Source organism: Nyctereutes procyonoides, unplaced genomic scaffold (genome assembly GCF_905146905.1).
Source record: "Nyctereutes procyonoides isolate TBG_1078 unplaced genomic scaffold, NYPRO_anot_genome, whole genome shotgun sequence".
NCBI lineage: Eukaryota > Metazoa > Chordata > Mammalia > Carnivora > Canidae > Nyctereutes > Nyctereutes procyonoides.
The window spans coordinates 67,395,355-67,413,072 of record NW_026575051.1 but is presented as its reverse complement, the minus strand read 5'-3'; the positions used below and the strand labels follow the sequence as shown (position 1 = coordinate 67,413,072).

Below are 17,718 nucleotides of genomic sequence, written 5' to 3'. Positions count from 1 at the left end.
CTCAATTTACAAATGCAAAAACTGGTAACCTAAGGGTATAAGTAACTTATTAATTGTGACTTAATATAACAGGTGTATAATTCCATATCCTACACTCTTGAAGTCATACATTAGGGAAGAGTACCATACAAGGTGGTATGTGATGAATGTCATGTGTATAATACAGAGATGTGCTTGGTGAATGCAGAGAAGAGAACTTTTTTTAAAAAATATTTTATTTGTTCATGAGAGAGAGAGAGAGAGAGAGAGAGAGAGAGAGGGAGGGAGGGAGAGACATAGGCAGAGGGAGAAGCAGGTTCCATGCAGGGAGCCCAATGTGGGACTCCAGGATCATTCCCTGAGCCGAAGGCAGGTGCTTAACCACTGAGCCACCTAGGCATCCCAGAGAAGAGAGCTTTAACCTTAGAGTGTTCGCAAAATTTCTGGAAAATTTGTCTAATGAATAGGAATAATAAGGGGAAAGAAAGATTCATCACCGTGGAAAAGACAGCCAAAAGCAGAGAGTTATTGTGATTTGAGAGTATAATATAAAAATATAAGAAAAATTCCTGCTGTAATAGTAAAATGCAATAGAACAAATTTTGTCTTTTATTTTTTAGAAGAATTAATTAATTAATTAATTAATTAAGAGCATGGTGAGTGTAGAGCCTGACAGGTGCTTGATCCAATGATCCTGAGACTGTGACCTGACTTGAAATCAAGATATTTAACTCTCTGAGCCACCCAGGCGCCCCTGTCTTTCATTTTAAACGAGGACTTGTCTCCTCCATTTTTCTCTTAACATCATTTCGGCTGGATTTGCTTATTAGGTTTTTGTTTGTTTGTTTTGTTGGTTTTGTTTTTGTTTTTGCTTACTAGGTTTTGAGTATGAGACAGCAGATCACAGAACCACCACATAACCCCCATGTCCTCAGTCTCTCACCTTATCTTTGCTGGGTTAGAGCAATCAGTGTAGCAAGTGCAGAGGGAGCAAAAGCCTGGGGAGAAATGGGAGATCAAAGGAATCTTAAAAAAAAAAAAAAGATTTTCCTAAATTCGAGTATGTTTTATTTATTCCTTCTCCATATCTCATTTGGTTAAGTACCCCACAGATAGCCATGAATATGCTAAGGCTGTGGAGTTGTAAAGGCCTATAGGAGGTATTGTTTTCAGTGAAGGCAGTGTTTAGTTAGGAAGACCAGAGTAAAGCAAATCATTAGAAACCACTTAGCAGTGTAAAGCACCAAGTCCTGTTGTTTACATTGTTAGTACTGTTGAATCCTTTTTCTTAAATGATGTTCTTCAGGATTTTGTCCTCTTTTCTATTCTCATGGTTTCATTTTCTAAATGCTTTCACATCACCATCTCCAGTCCGCATCTCCCCTCTTAGCTCTTGGTTCATCCAAATGCCTTTTGGGCATCTCCATTTAGACAACACCACAGCCCTCTCAACTTCAACTTATCAAAAACATTGAATCACGAACACACAGATTACTTAAAATCCTTTTTTTTTTCTTGGCATAAAGTCCAGTTTCCTTGGGAACACCTGGGTGTCTCAGTTAGTCAAGCGCTGGACTGTTGGTTTCAGCTCAAGTCACTATTTCGAGATCGGGAGATTGAGTCCCCTGCGCTCAGTGGAGAGTCTGTTGGAGATCCTCTCCCTCTCCTCTGCTCCTACCCCCCACACTGCGTCCTCCCTCCCTCCCTCCCTCCCTTTCTCTCTCAAATAAATAAATAAATCTTAAAAAAAAAAGTCCAGTTTCTTTAATATGGCTTACCTGTTGTGCTCCATCTGGGTCTGCCTTCTTCTTTGTCAGCTTTATCTTGCTTTCCCCAATTCTAAATCAGCCTTACTGAACCTCAAATGCATAGTATTCTTTTGCCTGCGGTACATGCTATTCCCTTTATCCAGAAGGGGAATAAGAAGAGATGAAGCTGTAGTGATTATAAAGGCACAGACTTCCTAGATCCAGGTGAATCCCGAATTTGGCACTTACCTAGCTGTGTAATCTAGAGTGAGTTACTTAACCTTTCTGTTCTCAGTGTCCTCATTTGTATGATGGAATGGCAATAGTATCTGCTTCACAGCATATTGTGAGGATTGAAAGAGTTAGTATAGTTGAGGCTTTTACTAAGGACTATATAAATGTAGCTCTTAGTGTAATTCTTATTGTAAATGTGTTGTGCTATTGCATGGTATTAATTTTTTATGTTTTAAAGATGATTTAATGTTTACCCATAAACTATGACTTGATTGGCTGGTTCTTGTAATTGATATTTATCTTTTTTCTTGGCTGAGTGGCAGCCTTGTATTCCTTACTTCTTATTTTTTAGGTTTTTAGCGACTAAAATTTGGTCTTAGGTTGACATTCTCATGAAATAGATCATTTGACAACATTAGGCTTACCTGAATTTTTATACGAATGAATTCAGGTAAACTTCCATGGAAAATTTTACTTGTTAAATTAATATTATTTTTAAAAATTTTTATTTATTTGTTTTATTACAGAGAAAGAAAAAGTACATGAGTAGGAGGAGAGGCAGAGGGAAAAGGGGAGAGAGAACATCTCAAGCTGACTGTGCTGAGCACAGAACCTGACATGGGGCTCGATCTCACCACCCTGAGATCATGACCTGAGATGAAACAAAGAGTTGGATGCTTAGTTGACTGACCCACTAAGGTGTCCCCTCCATGGCAACTTTTAAAAGAAAATTAAATTAATTCTTAATAGCTAATAGCTGACTTTTTACTTTATGATTTATGTGCCATGCTGATTCAAGTTTCAAGTAAAGTCTTTTAAAGGACTTCACTTTTTTTCTTTCAAGTGTATTTCAGAGATTGTAGATTATAATGGTTCAAATGGTTTGAGTTCTAACAAAGAATACTTATTGTATTATTAAATAGACTCTCTGAAAGGAAAAGCTCTTGTTTCTCTCTCTATTCACAATTCTACTTACTTACACCCAACACTTCCCAGAACACTTCTGCTATCAGATGTGTGACTCTTTTCTCATAGTGACCAATTCTCCAATACTAGCTGAGTATCCTCCTACAGTTTAGCTCAATTTTGACACTGACTGCTTGAGTGTCAGTTGGTATCAAAATTGACACCACAGACTGAAGGGTTAGTCCCACAAGACCACGTCCAGCTTCAGGCCTCCATAAAAAGCAGTGGGTTCCCAAGTCACCTACTACTTCCGTCTAACTCAACTACAAATTGAAGGTTCCTAGGACCCCCTCCTCAAGGTCACTCATTTGCTAGAAGGGCTCACAGAACTCAGGAAAACAATTTGATTACTAGCTAACTGGTTTATTATAAAGGATATGTTAAAGAATACAGGTGAAGAGTCAGATGAAGAATTTATGGGACGAGGTCTGTGTCTGGAAGGTCTGGAGCACAGGAGCTTCTGTCCCTATGGAGTTTTGGGGTATGCCGCCCTCTTGGCAAGCAGATATGTTCTTGTTCACCAATCTACAGCTCTTAGTATTCTGTATTTCAGAGTTGAGGGTTCATTATGTAGATGTGACTGATTAAATTGTTGACCACTGGTTTTCAGCCTCCAGCCCTCTTCTTGAGGATGTGGGTGTAGTTGACGGGAGAGGTGAAAGTTCTCATCATCTAGTTTTCCCTCATCAGCCAGCCCCTATCCTGTGATTATCTAGGGACTTTCTAAATAAATTCAGGTCTGGTTGAAAGAGGCTTGCTATGAATAACAAAAGAGTTTCTTTCACTTTTACCCTTTTGGAGCTATTCTAAGGACAAAAACTAAATATTATAAGAGATGCTTCGATGCTCCACTTTGGAAATTACAAGGGCTTCAGGATCTCTGAGCCAGAAACCCTGAAGGAAGACCAAAATACATATTTCTTACTTCATCACAATATCACATTTTTTATTATCACAGTAGTTAAGGTCAGCTAGGAAAACATGGCAAAACCTAAGTTTTATCAGAAGAAGTTTCCTCAGTGGTCTCAGGTTTGGCAGAAACTTAAGTAGTATGGTGAAAAACTTACATGTATTTAAATTTTAAGTGTTGATTTTGAATCTTGAAAGAGGACTTAGGTTGCCTCCATATTGACCTCAAACTTTCCAGTTGGGTTCTTCCCGTTTGTCTCTTGGCCCTGGTGGAAGACCCTGAGGGCAAAGTATTCCCCTGAGGGGAACTGAAACTACCCTGAGGCAGTAGGACCCACCTTAAGCCTAAGACACTCCACCTGGGATGGACTCCATGACAATGATCCATTTGACCTTTATTGCCTGCCCGCATGTATTCACCCACCTTTGGCCCACATTTTCTTTATATAAACCTGGAAATAGTTTCAGTCCTTTTGGAGACAGTCTTTGAGAAGCTATTCTGCTGTGTTTCTGGTGTGGGCCTCGCGGAAATAAATTCCTTGCCCCACCGCCCTTGTCTCTCTGCCTTTGGATTTTGTCAGCAACGACTGGTCTGTTTGGGACCCCTGGAGCCAGGTGCTCTTGCAACCCAGTGCCCTGGCTGTAGTTTTGACTGTTAATTTGTCTTCAGAGTATTTATTTTTCATTGAGACTTATGATTTGAGATGATTTTGTGAAGACTGAAATATGAAATGTACTGAAAGGAACAAATTGTTGATCTAGTTCTATCTGATCTGACAGTGCTAGATGTGAGAATGACAAAATATTTGTATTTTTCTCCTTTCCTTCTAGAAGGAGATAGTTGCTGTCTGGTAAATTTTTAGATATGATGACTTTTCCATTAAAAATATGGGTGTTTGCTTATTGCTGTCATTTTATCTCCCAGCGTATTTTACTTTTGTCTTTAGAAAATATATTTTTATTTTTTTTAAAGAAGATTTTATTTATTTATTCATGAGAGACACTCAGAGAGAGAGGCAGAGACACAGGCAGAGGGAGAAGCAGGCTCCATGCAGGAGCCCGACATGGGACTCAATCCCCGGACTCCAGGATCATGCCCTGGGCCAAAGGCAGGTGCTTAATTGCTGAGCCACCCAGGTGTCCCTAAAAAATATATTTTTTAAAGAAGATTTTCCAGATTTTCTGTTATGCTGAAAATATTTTTTAAATTAATCAAGACTCATAAACATGTTTATTTCAGTGCAAAAATGTTTAGTTTCTATTTGCACAGCACTTTGTTAGCTCCTAAAGAGATACAGAGAAATGAGTAAGACAGGGGCCCCGGGGTGGCTCAGTGGTTGAGCGTCTGCCTTTGGCTCAGGTCATGGTCCTGGGATCCTGGGATGGAGTCCCACATTGGGCTCCCTGCATGGAGCCTGCTTCTCTCTCTGCCTGTGTCTCTGCCTCTCTCTCTGTCTCTCATGGATAAGTAAATAAAATCTGAAAGAAAAAAAAAAGAGTAAGATAGTCTCCTTCCTCATTTGGGAATTGGAGCAAAACGCATGAGCTAATTCTAAGTAATTTTAATAACAAAGAGTATGGTACAGACTTTGAGAGAGTTTGAGCAGTGTGTGTTCTCCTGGTCCATGCCCTTGCAAAACATCAGTAGCTGCCAAATATGACCAGTTTACCTCTATTCCCTCCTGTTTGACTTTGCTTCTATGTTTGATGCTTTTGCCCAGCTATGTTTTTAATACTTGTCTTTTGGCTTCTGTATACAACTTCCTTATTTTTCTTTTAACTCTAACTGCTGTCTGTTATTTTCTTTCCTCCTCAATTTTGTTTTATTAAGAAAAGTTTTGTAAAAGCAGAAAGGTTTAAACTGTAGAACAATGAACATCCACATACCCTCCACCTAGATTTCAGTTTTGTTACCATTTTTCTGTATTGCTTGCTCTCTCTGTATATGTGTGTGTGTGTGTGTCTTTTGTTGCTATTGAACCATTTGAATTAAGTTGCCAGTGTCATGACATGAGACTCCAAAATACTTGATCTATTTCTCCTGAGAATGAGGATATTCTACATAACTATCCTAAATTATCCTCTACTTAAGAAAATTAATAACATAAAAATTAAAAATAAAGTTAACAATGATGAAATTATCTAGTCTATATATTAAATTTTCACCAATGTCCCACAGATAAACCTTTTTAGCTATTTTGTTTGTTTTTAAAGTAGGCTCTATTCCTACGTTGGAGCCCAAAATAGAGCTTGAACTTACATTCCTACCAGTACGTAGGTGCCATGATATGAAAGAGCAGTCAGTGGCTGCCATCTTCAGCTCTTTTTTTCTTCTGAGCACTTTTCTTTTGTGATCACATTTACTTCTGTGGTTTTAAGAGTTGCCAGTGATGTGGTGATGTTTACTTTTCTGAATTCCGTTTCTGTTACTTCCTTTTGTTCATCCTCTTCTGGCTAACTAGGAACCACTTCGAAATCACTATGTCCAAAATGAATTTATTCTCAACTTGTGAACTGGCTTATTGTCAGTATTGTTTATTATTGGGCAGGGGACAGGTGTAGAAGGTGTAGTGTAAATGGCTTTATTCTCGCTGGGACAACACTCTTGGTAGGAACCTCATCTTTAGCTGCTTCTCTGGCTGTTCAGCGCTCTCTCATATACATACACAGATGTGCACACACGTTTATGCATCAGATATTTCTTTAATGCCTGCAATATGCCTATATATATTTGGCTATGGTAGATGAGCCTATCTCTGGAATGCCTTTTGCATACATTCTTTCCATTCCTAACTGTATTTACTCTGATTTTGGTCCTTATCAACCCTTTTATAGGACTTTTACAACATTTGCCCAACCTCTGGTTTTAAATCCTTTGATCCATCCTGTACACTCTCTGCCTGCTTTGCTAAGAGTACCTGTTTGATCATATGTTTCTGTTGCTTAAAAACTTTGATGGTTTCCCATTCATTATACAGAAAAAAATGCCAACTTATTAGCATACTGTATAAGACTATGCTAATTCTACTTTGCTCTTTTTGTGTTATTCCATCTCTGTGTTCTAGCTATATAAGTCTTCTGCTAACTTCTTGAATATAGCATAGATTTTCATTTTCAGACTTTGTCCATACATTTCTGGTGTCTGTAAGGCCCTGACCTCTTTTTTTTTGCTTAATGAAATACTACTCATCTCTCAAGGTCCACTCAGATATTCCCTTTGAAAATTATTTACCGATAGCCTGTCTATCCCCTTCACCAGAACCAAAGACTTTCTGTTCTTTATCTGATGTACTTTGCATATACATGTGTGGTAGTGCTTATCAGATTGTGTCCCTTTCTAGTGTGTCTTTCGGTGTAAAGGTTCACAAGGGAAAGGATCATCTTGTTCTTCCTAGAGCCCAACACAATGCCTGGTACACACCACAGGCCTAGTAAAATATTTCCGAAAGGAGAGGCTGGAATTATTTGCTATATTTACTCTCTGTAGCAAGTAAATCTGATTTAAGATTCAACAATTCTCATAGGAAAATAATGTTTTATATTCAAATTTTGGTTTATATACTAAATATTTGCTAATGATTACTTTCTGTGCAATACAATCCTGAATTATTTGTGTTTTCAACTTAACACTTTGATGCCTATATCTTAAAGTATTACTGCAGATGTATTTGTTTTAATTAAAATAACTTCTGAAACAAAACAGAGGATCATAGGCGAAGAGAGTAAAAAATAAAACAAGATGAAATCAGAGAGGGAGACAAACCATAAGAGACTCTTAGTCATAGGAAACAAATTGAGGGTGACTGGAGAGGGGGCAGTAAGGGATGGGATAATTGGATGATGAGCATTAAGGAGGGCACATGATGTAGTAATGAGCACTGGGCATTATATAAAACTGATGTATCACTGAGCACTACCTCTGAAACCAATAATATAATGTATGTTAATTAATTCAATTTAGATAAAATTAAAAAATAAATTATTAAAAAATTAAAATAACTTCTGAGCAGTAGAAATTTGCCATAATAGGAGCTTCTGAAATTTTATCATTTCAGAGCCTTTAGATTAGTAAATGTTTATCAGAATTGGAATTCTGAATGAAGGAAATAGTATAACATGATAGATTATTTTTCTAGAGAAAGAAACATTAATCAGTTTTTAAGAAAACCTAAATAAAGGCTGTCTTTCTAAAGAATGAAGGCAAAAAGATAAACTCTTGTCAAATTTCCATGTTGCAAAGGAATCCTGAACTTTAATAAGGAGACCATTACTGCATTTTGGTGATGTTAAGAGAATGGGTAGATGAAATGTTTGATAGATGAAAACAAAGAAGGTGGTAGTACTATTTGACATTTTTCATTAATAAGGGGGATACAAAATAGTAAGAGTAACTTGTGTTACAGGTTTTGAATATTTTAGAATTATTTTAAAAGTCTTAGCATTTAAAAAAGAAAAATTCCTGATAATTAAAAATATTATGGTGTGGAACTGTTTATGAGTGAAATGGTGCGGTATGTGGATTTTGTTTCAAAATAATCAAGAGGGTAGGCAGTGGAAATAAGACTGCCATGTGTTGATAATTGTTGAAGCTGTGTGACAGATACATAGAATATTTCATTCATTTTTGGAGAATTTCTTGAGAAAAAATTTAAAAATACTATGCTATCATATAATACAGGAAAGAGTTCCCAAAGAATCGCAGGCTGAATACTGAGTTCATGATATGGAAACACTCAGAATGATACCAACGTAAAACTAAGTGATTATTTTTGGTTTTTGTTTTTCCGAATTCTTTTCTTCCATACGTATATGTTTTCCGTGTATGATGTGGAGGCCTCTTAATCTGCTAAGCCAAATCAACACATATTAAAAGAAAGGGATAGGATCTTGCTTTATGTCCGCATTCTTGAAGAAAAAATTGTTGGTAAGACTTGGGTGTCATACTGTTTGAAGAATGTCTTAATTGATAACACCTAACACTATAAAAACTGGTAATACTGTACTGTCTTAGATACTGTATTTCAGATGATTTCATTACTTCAGTTTCACTCTTAAGGTTTGGAAAAGGAAATTTGATGAATTCATAGAAGAGTCTGTCCTCTTTTTTTTTTTTTTTTTAAGATTTCATCTATTTATTCATGAGAAACACACACACAGAGAGAAAGGCAGACACACAAGCAGACGGAGAAGCAGGATCCATGCAGGGAGCCCAACGTGGGACTCGATCCCGGTTCTCCAGGATCACGCCCTGGGCTGAAGGCGGCACTAAACTCTCGAGCCACCCGGGCTGCCCAGAGTCTGTCCTCTTAAGGGACATAAGAGAGAAGTGTTCAGAAGTTGTTCTGCCATTTGTCTTTCCTTCCTTCTCTGTCTCTCTTCCTTTTCCCCTTCTTGCCTCAAGTTCTTTTTTAGACACCAAGAAGGTCATCTTTGTGCTACATCCTCTAATCCAATATCACCTATATAGGCTCAAGTCCCTTCAGCCTGCAACTACTACGGTAGTTCCTCAGTAAACACCATTAGGGCATCTCCCTTTTGAACTCCTCAGATATTTTCATTTTTGGTTGGAGTTTTTCTTTCTATCCAAAAGAATCATTTATGAGCCGAAGGACTTTCTGAGATCCCCCAAGTCTTGTCCTTCATGATACCATCTTCCCCATCAGCAATCTCAGACCCTCAGACTTCTCCTTGATTCAGCCTTCTTGATCTTCATTATTTATTAACCTGGTCCTGCTGATTCTTCTTTTAGAATGACTGTCACAAATGTTCCATCTTTTCTTCTGTCTTACCGTTACCACTCTGTTATGGAGAACACTGGGCTTGGAATTGGAAGGTTTCATTTCAGTTCTGCTTCTGGCTGCTTGCCTAGCTTCTTCATCTTTAAAATGAGGAGGGCTTACCAAGATCGCCTTATACCTGTTTTGGAGCTAACACTCTGTTACACGAATCCAGGTCCTTACCTGCTCACACTTGCATTGTGGTCACCTCCTAATTGTTTTTTCACACCTCTAGTCTCAGGCTTTCCTGATGAGATTAATCTTCATACATAACATTCATTGCCTACAGAGTAAAATCTTCTATTTTGTGGTCTCCATTTATTCATGTCATCATTTCTCTGGTTAGTGGTGTTCTCATTTACACAATTAGAGTGGAAACTCCATCCATCTTCAGAGTCTTCCTGTCTCTCCCGTACAGAATCAAATTGGTTACTAAATTCCGTCAGTTCTGACTCAAAAACGCCTTTTGAATCCATATTTGTTCTCTTCTGCCGCTGTTATAATCTAGTTCTTCATCTTCTCTTATCTGGACATTTGACGCAAACTACCAAATGTTTGCTCTGTCACCAGTTTCTAGTTACCACAGTTATCTTTCTGAGGAAAGATCTGTTAACTACCTTTTCTCTTCTAAAAACCTTTTGCAAAAAAAAAAAAAAAAAAAAAAAAACAAACACACCAAAAAAACCCTTTTGCTCCACACTGTTGACATATGAAATGCAAGTTGTTGTTTTTTTTCCAGGACTCACATGGTCCCTTCCCTTTACTTTTCTAACTTGTCTCCTGCTCCTTGTGATCATGCCGCAGCTTCCAGCCATACTGAGTATTAGTAGTTTCTGGAATATGCCTCTGTTATTTTTTTCATGCTGTACATCTGCCTGCAGTTCTTGGACCCCTTCATCTCTTCTCTGCTTGGGGAACTCCTCCCTAAGCATCACTCACATAGTTACCTTCCTTAAGGCTCTGAAAGAAACATTAGTCTGATTCTCCTGTGTCTTTTTTTTTTTTAAACATGTTATTTATTTATTTATGAGAGACAATACAGAGAGAGGCAGAGACATAGGCAGAGAGAAGCAGGCTCCATGCCGGGAGCCTGATGCGGGACCGATCCCGGGACTCCAGGATCACGCCCTGGGCCGAAGGCAGGCACCAAACCGCTGAGCCACCAGGGGTTCCCCTGATTCTCCTGTGTCTTATGCATCCATCCTGGGTATAGTGGAAGTCATATAAGAGTTATTTGTTTTTGTTTCCCACTCACCCAGATTCTCTTTCCAGGTAGATTGTGAACTCCATGGTGTCTAGTGTAGTCAGTCTCTAATTTTGTTCATTCTCAGAGTTTGGCAGTGTTGGAACATATAATATTTATTCAGTAGTTGTTTGTTGATGTAAAATAAAATAGTAAGCCTCTTCTGTTTTCCATATAAACAACAAGAAAAATATTTTAACCCTATTAGTTTGAAGACAAAATTTTTTTAAGGATTTATTTATTTATGTTGGAGAGTGTGCACCTGAGAAGGGGGAGAGGGAGAGAGAAAGCATCCCCAAGCAGAGTTTCTGAGTGCAGAGAGCCCTTCAATCCCAGGACCCTCTGATCAGGACCTGAGCCGAAGTCAGGAGTCAGACACTCATTGGACCAAGCCACCCAGGTGCCCCATGAAGATGAAAATTTTTATCTCAGTATTGCTTGAGCTTGAATTTCCTCATCTTATCTTGAAAGATGCTTCTAATTTTTTTTTTTTTTGTCATAGATCCTTAGGACCAAAGATGGCCCAGGGCTGATCTGCACACTTGGTAGTAGTATTGATAGGAGTCAAAAAGCCTTGGTCCTAATTATGATGATAACGGGTGGAGTTTTGGCCTGTACTTGTATATATAGGCTCCTAAATGGTGCTTCACCTTGCTAATAGTGACTGGAGGCTGGTCATCAAGTTTAGACATTATTGAAAAGCCTAAAACTACCTTTACCATAAGCCGGTTCCTAATATTTCATTCAAGAGATGTTCCTGAACTTGCTTCTTTAAACTTGAGAAATTCTTTCCTGAATTATATTACAATTCCACCACTGAGCCTGTTTTTCTGCCTGGGATAAAGCTTTCATTTTAAGGCAGCAATTTCTACAATTTGTACAAATAATGTGCTTCTTATATTTTCTACCATCTATAGAATTGCTTGCATCACGAGTTTTCCAGAACATAGTGTCTCAGATGGAAAATGTAATAGAATTGCAGTCTCTGCCAGATTTATTTTTCTATTTTGTTATTACATAATGTTCCTGTTGAATAATTGTTTTTCTTTGTCACTGCTGAGTGAAGCTCACATGGTTTTTTTTTTTTAATTTTTTTAAATTTTTATTTATTTATGATAGTCACAGAGAGAGAGAGGCGCAGAGACACAGGCAGAGGGAGAAGCAGGCTCCATGCACCGGGAGCCCGACGTGGGACTCGATCCCGGGTCTCCAGGATCGCGCCCTGGGCCAAAGGCAGGCGCCAAACCGCTGCGCCACCCAGGGATCCCAAGCTCACATGGTTTTGATATACATTACAGCCATATAGCAGAAAATGTCTTTAAATTTAAAAAATTGCATATTAAATATATCCATGTTTATTCTAAAAATTTATGTATTTTTGAGTCTCGTGGATTTACTTAGTAACCTCCTTTGATTATTATCAATATCAGGTGTCCTAACCGTAGTATCTAATATACACTAAAATTTAGGAAGCAGTTTCTCTAAAGGCTTTGGAATTACTTTGTCTGCTTTTATTACAGCAAATAATAAAGTACTTTTATTTAAAAGTTAATGTAATTTAGAAAGAAGATTGTTTTAAGAAAGAACAAGTTGCCTCTAAAAGCCAGGCCATCATAGATAGCAGTGTATGTAGGGCAAGTTTACCTGCTTTTCAACCTTGTCATGTAAGAGAACAAATTGTTCCTTTATGATACTTAATATTATGTGTGCCTGAGACACATAAGCCGTGGGGTATGAGTTGTCACTACCACTTGGAGAAAACCCCCAAGACAGGCAGCACTCCCATAGGTTGAGAGCAATAAAGCCTCTTTGCCCCCTGGCTTATCACTGAAATATTTGTGGGCATTGTGGGAAAGGTCACGTGTGTAGTTTTCATAACTAAGGTGTTGGCATCTGACCAAGGACTAGCACTGAGAGAGCATAGTGGTCAAAGTGAGTCCCATGTGGCCTCTTGGGATCTGCCCCTTCTTCATATGGTGAACCTTAGAGGTGCCACATTATCGCCTACCAGTTAATACACAAAAGAAATGGCCATGACCTATCCACTTTCTTTCATTCTCAATTTCAAAGCTGCAGATAAACCTTAAGTTTTCAGATCTTTGAGTATTTTGCTAATTTAGCAGATGGAAGTTATATTTAAACTTATTAAGTGAAATAATTACTGGGTTTGTTCCTAGATCCCATCCATATAATTCAGAGTAAAGGCCTATGCTTCAGTTTATTCTGCTCAAGCTTTCAAATTCCTTTGACAGCCTGGATGTGAAATTCAAAAGTCATTAATGTGATGTGTTAATTTTGCACTTTTTGACTTACTGCAAAAAAAAAAAATCTTATAGTTTCCATAGCAACGATAACCTATCCAGATTGTGTAATATTCTTTACAGTATTAAAAATAAAACCATGCAATTACATGAGCTTCTGGAGCACTTCATTTAAGGGAACTGGGGATTGAAATATTTCTGTTTTAAAAGATTATGATTTCATTGAAAATTTTGCCAAAAAGCTTATGTAATTTTGTTTTAAGAATTTAACAAATTTTTAAAATATTTAACGATAGATACTTGGTAGTTAAAGTAATTATTAAATGAGAAATTTACATCATGAGCGTTGTGTTAAACCTCTCAGGCATGAATGCTTTTACACACATGTTCACACATACATTTAAGGGGGGGGGATGTTTGGCTTTAATTACATTCAGTCACCTGCTGTTTGTACTTCTTAGTGACTTCTGGGTGGTCTGACAAAAAGCCTAGCTTTATGTTTGGAGGAAACAGGATAGAGAAAAAGGAAAAAGTGATTACTTAAAGCTTTCTCTAGTTTTGACTTTGCTTTTTAAATTAACATGTCTAGGATATTACTTTGAAGATACTAAGGATTGTTTTAGTACGTGACTATTTTCAGTGTCATTATTTTGCCTTTTCTCTTTTTCTCCTCTAATTCTAATTTAAAAGATGTTATAATATAATATTAGCACTAAAGTTAATTATAAGTTATTACATCTTAACACAACTGATTTTCATCTTTTTATCATCTTAGCATATGTCTAGATATATGTATAATTTTATATGGTATAATTTGTGTATTTTCTCACTAATATATAGTAAACATTTTCCATGTTTCTGATGATGGTCATGATTATCATTTTAGTAATTGCATAACAGTCTATTTTCTATTGATATATCTGGTGTGTTTTCTGTTTGTCAAAATGCTGCTTAATTATTTCCTGAATGCCATGTATTGGAAGGAAAATGGATATAATTTTCAAACTGATTGTGGGAGACAGTAACTGTAATTCACTTATTTGCCCAAACCATAGATGATTGTGAAAATCTTCAAAAGGCACGTAAAATGTTTTAAAATGCATGTAATGAATACTCTCTTAAATTACTGTATCTGCAAGGCACCTGGGTGGCTCATTCATTTAGGTGATTTGATTTTAACTCAGGTCTTGATTTCAGGATCTTAGGGTCGAGAGTTCAAACCCTGTGTCAGACTCCATGTTAGGCATGGGGCCTACCTATAAAATTGCTTTATCTGCCAGTAAACACAGTATGGGGAAGATAAGGAATAGGTAAGTCAGGCAGATGTGGCACCATTTAGGTGCCATCATTTGAGAAAACCATTATGACATTATGAAAGCTTGCTGAGGCTCCAATATTTGTCAAAAGACAAAACTCAGAGAGTGTGGATGATATTCCTTTTATCAGAACAACTCAGAATATGAACCACATTTCTGACATTTTGCTGTGTCCAGTTCTGGTGTCAGTACCCTGAGGATACTGTGTTGCTCTAGCCACTCATGTGAAACTGTTTTGTTTTGTTTTGTTTTTTTTAAATGGACTGTATCACCATTATTGAACTGCTGTCTTCCCTTGGTTGAGCACCTTGATAACTACTGGGATTTCCCAGAATTCCTAGTCCTACCTTCACTATTTGGAAAATTCACTATAACTACTAGGTTTTTCCTAGAGTTCTTGAGAATGAGATGTTGGTGGCTAGAGTTTTAAAGACTTTCCAAGGCTTTTGGTTGAGGTCTTTAGGCTTTTTTTTTTTTTTTTTTTTTTGAGGTCTTTAGGCTTTTGAATGCCCCCTGTCCTAGGTCAGAATAGGGTGTCCCAATGGGTCGAGATTCTTCTATAGCTCATCCCTCCTATTAAGTGGTTCTTATACTACGAAATTACTTTAAACAAATATAGAAGTTTGCATCTGTCATTTATTTTTGTAGTTAATGTTTTAACAGAATGCTTTCATAGATTACAGATAATTAAGACGAGTAGAATTATCTTACAATATGCTTGAGTTTATATTTATACTTGTTTACTTTTTGAAACTAGTGCTGTGTTTAGTATCCTGTTTCAATTTTGAATTTTGTGTTTTGGCTCTGTCTAGTGTTTTCATTGTGACATGAGGTTTTTTTTTTTTTTTTTTTTTCGTATTTTGTATTTCTGTAGTTGTAATATTATCAGAACCAGTAAGCAATGCATAGCAATGCATGCATAGTGAGAGTGTTTATATATCACTGAGAGACTAGTGTATTTTTATTGTTTTTGTAGCTATGATTTTGAATCTGAAAATAATGTTTAGAAAAAATAATTTTTTTTGTTCATATGCAGAAAAGATGAAAAGGAATATGCATTGAAGCAAATTGAAGGCACGGGAATATCCATGTCAGCTTGTAGAGAGATTGCAGTAAGTGAATATCAATATGTTTTTTATTTTGTTACTGATATTGGATGATGAGTGATATTAATATGAAATAGTTTCAGTGATGTATTCCATGCATAGTTATTTCAAAGATGTCAATTAGTTTAATGATATTTTATATAAGATGAAAAAGCTGCATAAACTTTAATTACTTGAAAGTCATCTTTAAACAATCTCTTAATGTTATTTAGGATTTATAATCTTAGGAATATTGAATGAGCTACATGATGATTTAATTAAATTATGAATCAATATAATTCATTACTAAATAATTATTAATATCACTAATTAATGTAGTTCATTATTAATACAATTCATTATTGATAAGGTAACAATTTAATGCCTATTTTTCTTGTAATTTTAGGACTGATATATGTCTATAGAGAAAGGGGTTTATTATTAGATATTATGCATATTAATTTTTTTCTCACATGTTTTAGTACTAGAATTTGCTAGTTGCTAGAAAAATAGGACTATCATTATAATAATAGGGTAATTCCTTAAAGAAAGATAATTTCTTTCTTTTTTTTGTCTTTATATGATATATTGTGCACTTAAATGATTGTCCATAAGAATACCTAACATTTACTATTTGCTAGGTACCAGGCTTACTAAGTGCTTTCAAAAATTAGTTAATTTACTTTTCACAACAAACAATCCTATGAAATGAGTACTTTTAATATCTCCACTTAACATATCAATAAACAAAGGCAAAGCCATATTTGTGGCTTAGAAGACTTACCATTATATTATCTTATTTTAGTTCATTTTCTTATTTTAGTTCTTTAGTTTCTTTTTGGGATTTCATCGTAATATCACATCTACTAGGGATTTCTGTCTCAAAATTGTCAAATATATTGTCTGTATCCATTAGGTATTTCTGCTTCTAATTTGGTAACTGTACATATATTGCCCACAGTTCCATGTTTCTGCCTTACCCACATTGAAATACTCCAGCATCACTCAAAGAAAATGTGTTGTACCAAAGAACACACGGGGCAGGCAATCTGTAGAGTTGAGTGTCTGCTGGCCTGAGTGACTATTTAGTCCTGAGTGCCAGTTTCTTTATTTGTAAGATAAGGGAACTATAAGGTCTCTTCTAGTTATAAACTCTTTGCTTTCAGAATGGGAGCCTCTCACTAGACTATGCACACTTTAAGGGGCAGAGACTATCTTTTTATCTCCAGTTCCTAGCATAGTGCCTGCCATATAACAGGTAGTCCATAAATGTGTGTTGAATAAATAAATGAATAAACAGAACAAAAATAATTTTACTATCAGTCCATGATCCTAAGTTTGCTCTAGAATATAAAATTTATGGTTTAAAAAATTCCAGTTTGGCAGTTTTCTATAAATTATAAGGTGGTATTTGTAATGCTTTACCTGAATAAGCATTTGGTAAGTGATTTTTTAATTCCCTAAAATTCTTAAACATGTTGTCTCAACCATTGTGAATATGGTGTGCAATTTTGCTATTTAAAAGTACTGTAGTATAGTATAGCATTAACTCCCTTTCTGTGAGTTAATTGGGGAAAAAGCTGATATTTAAGGTATTAATTATTAGGAAATGAAAGCCCAGTTGTAGATCTCCTTTTTGAAACAGAGACTTCTCTATGATGAGTAATCCATGGGTTCCCATTTCTCTACAACCTCACTAGCATTTGTTGTCTGTTGTCCTTTTGATGATAGTCATTATACAGGTGTGAAGTGATAGCTCATTGTGGTTTTGATTTGCATTTCCTTGAGGATTAGTAATATTGAGCTCCTTTCATACATCTGTTGGCCATTTGTTGTCTTTGGAAAGATGTCTACTCAGCCCTTCTGCCTATTTTTTAATTGGATTTTTTAAAAACTATTGAATTGTATGAGTTTCTGATATATTTTGAATATTAATCTTTTATCAGATATATGGTTTGTAAATATTTTCTCCTATTCTGTAAGTTGTTTTTTCATTTTGTTTTTTATTTTGTTGTGCAGAAGTTGGAAAAGCATGACACATTCACAGTCTTCATATTTTTATTGAGAATTTGCTTAATAGACCTTTGAAAGTATGCAGTTTCTAGATTGAATAGTATTTTATCACTACCTGAATGACCTAGCCCCAATGTGATAGTGATTTTGGCACAAGTTGAGCATGAATATTATTATGTAGTGGCTA

The 17,718-nt window shown here is 36.3% G+C and overlaps 1 protein-coding gene across 3 annotated transcripts in view; it reads left to right on the top strand.

Moving 5' to 3' along the window:
* The window catches only part of CDK19 (cyclin dependent kinase 19), a 163,299-nt gene that overhangs the window by 47,334 nt on the left and 98,247 nt on the right, over positions 1-17,718 (top strand). For all 3 annotated transcript variants that reach the window (XM_055330484.1, XM_055330485.1, XM_055330483.1), the window contains one exon: positions 15,470-15,545. In XM_055330484.1, coding sequence (XP_055186459.1) covers positions 15,522-15,545 — 24 coding nt within the window. In that variant the 5' untranslated portion in view covers positions 15,470-15,521. The remainder of the gene's footprint in view (positions 1-15,469; positions 15,546-17,718) is intronic.